The sequence below is a fragment of the Myotis brandtii genome, unplaced genomic scaffold (genome assembly GCF_000412655.1).
Source record: "Myotis brandtii unplaced genomic scaffold, ASM41265v1 scaffold1722, whole genome shotgun sequence".
NCBI classification, from domain to species: domain Eukaryota; kingdom Metazoa; phylum Chordata; class Mammalia; order Chiroptera; family Vespertilionidae; genus Myotis; species Myotis brandtii.
The window spans coordinates 107,322-112,922 of NW_005356354.1; the positions used below are offsets into that span (position 1 = coordinate 107,322).

The window sequence follows — 5,601 nt, forward strand, 5'->3', positions numbered from 1 at the left end:
CTCGAATGAATTTTATTATTTCTTCAAGGTTCTTCACATACGTACACCTTAAGAGATATCAAGTAGGCGTACATGTTCTCAAAAAATTTAGGGTTGGCACGCAGAAGAATTTTGAGTCAGAGATTTTGCTGGTTTTGGCACGCACTCACAAAAAGGTTGCCCACCCCTGATCTAGGTTGTATCCACAGGAATATTTTCTTTTAAATTGTATGAACTGAGGCTCCAACAATGAAATTAAAAGCAAAACGGAACATTCCCACCATGTTCTGCACCACAGTGTCCCCACGAAGATAGTTCTGGTAAAGGCAGATTTCATGAAAACATAGTGTACCGTGAATTTTTTCTTAATCGTCTGCCACAAATGGGGGTTCAGTTTACAACCTATTAGTCAACTTGGCAGGAAAAAGGCGTTTTCTCATGCCACAGTCATTTTGTGCCATGGAAAGACTGAGATTTTCTGTGTCAATCATTCTTCCTTTAAATCAGGAAACCTCGAATAAGGGCATTATTTTTGGAAAGATTTTGATTTGCTGGTCCACTGACGTTAGGAAACAACCTACATGTTCTCTCCAGCCACTGGGACTGGCGGGCGGTGGCAGGGATGCTTCAGGAGGAAAACCAGTCCAGAGATAAAGGTCACGCCCTGTTTTGAAGTCATTAAAAAGAGCAAAACTCATCTCTGAGAGGGATTAGCTTTTCTGCCCTCACTTGCGAGTGTTGCATCAGTTTCATTTTCTTTTTCAAATGGTCCTGGTATGCTGGTGTTAGGATTTAAAATCACTGGGGAAAATACCTCTTTGCTTTTTTCCCGTGGATTAAGAAAAGTCAACAGCCCTGACTGGTTTTGCTCAGTGGTTAGAGTGTCGGCCTGCGGAGCATTGGCCCACTGACTGAAGGGTCTCAGGTTTGATTCCAGTCAAGGGCATGTACCTCGGTTCAAGGGCAGGCTCAATCCCTGGCCCCGGTTGGGGCACGTGCGGAAGCAACCAATTGATGTGTGTCTCTCACATTGATGTTTCTCTCTTTGTGTCTCTACCCCTCCCTTCCACTCTCTCTAAAAATAAATGGAGGGGGGAGTCAACAGGTGCCATATAGTGGTGTTTATTATCTCAATTAAGAAGAGGAAAAAAATTAGTGATATAGGAAGTATATCTGTTAAGGATCTGCACTATGTGAACAAGTCACAGTAAGTCAAAGATGGATCACCCCCTTGTGCCACGTGGAAAGGATGGATTTCCATCAAGTCTTTGAGGCTATGTAACCTTATACAGTGTAATTAATGCCATAAAGCACATCTTCAAGTTTAAAGAGCAGCTCGAGGAGGAGCAGGAGTGGGAAGAGGGAGCCATACTACAACATGAGTACTTCTGTCCTTGAGAGTTCAAAAGCTATGAAAGACCCTTGAGAATTCAAAACCTACCAAGGACACTTATAAGAGGGACATTTGTCCACCAATTCCATGCAGACACGTCACCTGTCTTTTAACTCCATAGGCATTTTCTGACTTGTGCAAACCCTCGGCCTATAAAAAAGTGCTTCCCAAGCGGTAATCTGATCTGCTGACATCACATCCTCTACCTGTGGATTTCCCAGGATGCACCACTCCCCATGCCAAGCCAAGCCTGGCTGCAGTCACAGGTCTGCCTTTTATTTGCATCCATCCAACTTCCCACAAATGCAGACCCTCTAAACATCAAGGCATTTGGACCAACATTCAAATTAAGACTGTGTTAAATGCTGACTATCTTGACAAGCATATGAGTCCAGGTCTCCATTCTAATAGCTTTTCTCACATTTATTAGGTAGATCTGCTACCCATCTCAATCTCTAGTGCAGGACAGTGTCAAACGCTGCTTTTGACTAATTAGGTCAGGCAAAGACTCAAAGCCTCCAGAGACTGCCTCTGTCTACAGACTGATAGAATTGTGTCTTGAGTTGCCCTCAGGCAATCGTCCACAGGTGTGGCAAGAGTGTTTTTCAACAGGGTGGGGCAATTGCTTCTGCTTGGAGGCTGTTATTTTCAGTCTCTTAATGGGCCTCAGAAACTCCAAGTGCCGGGGCAAGGTGTTTTCTAATAGGGTGGGGCAACTGCATTACCCCCAGGCAAAAACCACCTGCATAGCAAAGGTCTGTGTGAGAAAGATGACCTCCCCAGCGTGAGGGAATGATTCAGCACAGGAAACTGGGGTGTCCGCTTTCCAAGCTCTAACACCAGAGCCCCCAATCCTGGCTTCTGCTCACACAACTCCAGTCCACTTTGCCCTTCCCTCTGCTAGAGCACAAGGTGGGTGGCTGCACAGAAAATTTTGTGTGTTAACCCTTTTAGAGGGTGCCTGAATTTCCAACCGTTTCTCTCCCTGGCAGACAGCAACCCCATGTGCTGCTTTTCACAGCCAGATGTTGTGTGGGTACCCTTCTCAATTCTGGTGCTCTCTGCTGGGGGTCCCAGCTTGGGGATTAGACCCCAGAGTTTTCAGTGGAACCCCCACAGCTGAGATATCTCTCCGGAACTTCAGCTGCTGTTTGTTGAATCCGGCCAGCCCTTTCACGCCTCTGCCCCTTCTACCAGTCTCTATGAGGTCTCCACTTTCAGTCCGTGGTTATCAGGGTTCTCTCTAACTAGTCTTCAGCTGATTATTCAAGATGGTTTTTTTTGTGTGTATTTTAGTTGTAATTCCAGTTTGGTCCTGGGAGTGTGTCTATGTAGCATCCACTTACTTCACCGCCATTTTTAATCTCTCCTTTTCTCACATTTATTGATAGCTTGCTGTGTGCCTCAGATCAAGACCATTCATCCCTTAAGGCAATGCTGAATGCTTCCATTTTCATCTCCTTCTACCAAAGGCTTAAGCTAATGGGAGGGACTTCTGACATGTTGAAGGCTGAGTGAGTGAGTGAGTGAGTGAGTGAATGAATGATGAATGAGACAGACAGGGACTGTAGAGGGGTGAGGATTTCTCACAGAAGGAGGGGTGAAGCAGGAAGAAAGTGATCCAACAGACACAGGGCAGAAGTGGAAATTTGGAGTTCTCAAGAATCCTGGGAAATTGCCACAGAGACCTCCAGAAGCCATCAACCTTGAATATATCCGCACATGTGTCACGAGTTCAAATAATGTCTGCATTGACCTTGAAATGCTATTTTCAAAATTCAGAACATTGGAAAAGTGACAGAATCTTGAGTTTGGAAAGAAGGTCTCATATTTACTTCGGGGCTGGCAGTGCCCACTGACCCTCGGGACCTGGGATTTTTATAAGTGAATTGAGAGGAACGTGCAAGTTCAAATACTCTTTTTCACATTGAGCTCATCAAACAAGAAAAGATAACATCTTCTTTTTCGTACTGCTGACTCTCCCAAACCCTACCAGTTTGTATTATTGAAAAAAATTCAGTTAAGTATTTCAAATCTAGTGTTTGGAGACTCATCCTCAACCACATCTGTCAGCCACATCTGTCTCCCCTGCAAAGAGGCACCGTGGCTGCCACCCTGGGGGGTGAGGTTTTATTTTATTTTATTTTTTCAGTGAAAAGAAACTATAAACCGGGAAGTGGAAACCTCTTCATTGCCCTGTAGGCATGCTCTTGATAAATAGTCAAATAACGTTCGGAATTGCCTAGAGCCACTACGGAGCTTTAGGATCGGGAACTAGGACTTGATTAGAGACGAGCCCTCTGCCTGATGGGACTTTAGCGCTGCTAAAGTCTCTCTTTTTTTAAAAATATGTTGGCACTTGCCCTAGGTGGTTTGGCTCAGTGGATAGAGCATCGGCCTGTGGACTGAAGGGTCCCGGGTTCAATTCCAGTCAAGGGCACATGCCCGGGTTGTGGGCTCGATCCCTAGTAGGGGGTGTGGAGGAGGCAGCCAATCAATGATTCTCATCATGGATGTTTCTATCTCTCCCTTCCCCTTCCTCTCTGAAATCAATACAAAAATAAATATCTTGGCACTTATAGTTGATTTGTGAATGACCCTGAATAATTCCTGAGCCTAGGCAAACTGCACCTGGCCATTCAAAGGACAGACCCAGTTCCAAAGGGCATCCTCTGGCATCGGCCTGATGACTAGTCCGTTCTGCTCCCTGAAGAAGGACAGGGCCTGCAAGGAGTCCCAGTTCTTCTAGAGCAGCGGTTCTCAACCTGTGGGTCGCGACCCCTTTGGGGGTCAAACGACCCTTTCACAGGGGTCGCCTAAGACCATCGGAAAACACATATATAATTACATATTGTTTTGTGATTAATCCCTATGCTTTAATTATGTTCAATTTGTAACAATGAAAATACATCCTGCATATCAGATATTTACATGACGATTCATCACAGTAGCAACATTACAGTTATGAAGTAGCAACGAAAATAATTTTATGGTTGGGGGTCACCACCACATGAGGAACTGTATTAAAGGGTCGCGGCGTTAGGAAGGTGGAGAACCACTGTGTTAGCTCCAAAGCAATTTGGAAAAGTCATTGGGAAGGTGGGCGGGAATGGAACTGAGCCCTGCAGTGCATACCTTCTGGAACATGTGCACTCATGTCTAGGATGTTCATCTTAACCTCCAGCAGTTGCCCTGTGGACGATGTGTGGTAACCCGCCTCCCTCTCTCTCCCCCCAGTTTGTGGCTCACCCCAACTGCCAGCAGCAGCTCCTCACCATCTGGTACGAGAACCTGTCAGGACTGCGGGAGCAGACCATAGCCATCAAGTGTCTGGTGGTGCTGGTGGTGGCCTTGGGCCTTCCGTTCCTCGCCATCGGCTACTGGATCGCGCCGTGCAGCCGGGTACAGCTCCCCGACCCCTTTCCTCTGTGGTTGGTGTGCATGTCCTCTTGAAAGGAGAAAGCGTCCTGCTTAAGGCTCTTGTCAGTCTCACCCTCGGTGTTAATTGCCTCCAGGACAGGATGCTGCTTTTGAGTCACTGGGTCAGCTCCACTGAGGGGTGAGAGAGGACGCGGTGCAGGGGGATGGGTGGCCTTTGCAGACACGTGATGCTCTGGCTTTTAAGATAAAATTGCTGCTGGAGTGAAGCTGCATATGTTCTCATTCTGTTGGCAGCTTAATCCATAGAGAGCTGCCGGGCCAGCTGTGGGCGGGCAGGGGGCAGCCCGTGGACCTGTCCACGCCACGTGGCTGAGTGTATTAAGTGCAGTTGCCGACGTGGTGTTATCCAGAGTCGAAGAAAGTGCACGCAGGTTCCCCAAGCTCTTTGTTCTTCAGAAGGAGGGAAAGTGTAGCATGGGGGCCTGGGGGCTGGGAATTTTAGATGGTTTGTTTATTTTGCTTGAATCGTTTTGTTCACGACTTTTCTCCCTCTCCCCACGTGCCAGTGTAGAGCTCATCTGACTGTGCCCAAGAGGACCACTGAGCCAGACGGGGAAGGAGTGCTGGGCAGCTTAGGGCATCTGCCTTAGGCGCATAGAGGGCACTGCCAGGGTCAGGCGCTGTTCTGAGATGCCGTAATCCTGTTTTTACATTCCCAAATCTGGTTTTGTTTAAATCAGAGGCAGTTTCAGGCAAAAAATGAGTCAAGGCCACTTACGAGCGACCCTGGAAATCCGTCATCCGTCTGGCTCAGCAGCCTCCCAGCAGAGTCCTGCTCTGTGGCACCT

General features: G+C 47.2%; 1 protein-coding gene across 1 annotated transcript in view; it reads left to right on the forward strand.

Moving 5' to 3' along the window:
- TRPC3 (transient receptor potential cation channel, subfamily C, member 3) overlaps positions 1-5,601 on the forward strand; it is a gene marked incomplete at its 5' end in the record, with an annotated part of 59,914 nt that overhangs the window by 14,193 nt on the left and 40,120 nt on the right. Inside the window, one exon of the mRNA XM_014537113.1 lies at positions 4,610-4,774. Coding sequence (XP_014392599.1) covers positions 4,610-4,774 — 165 coding nt within the window. The remainder of the gene's footprint in view (positions 1-4,609; positions 4,775-5,601) is intronic.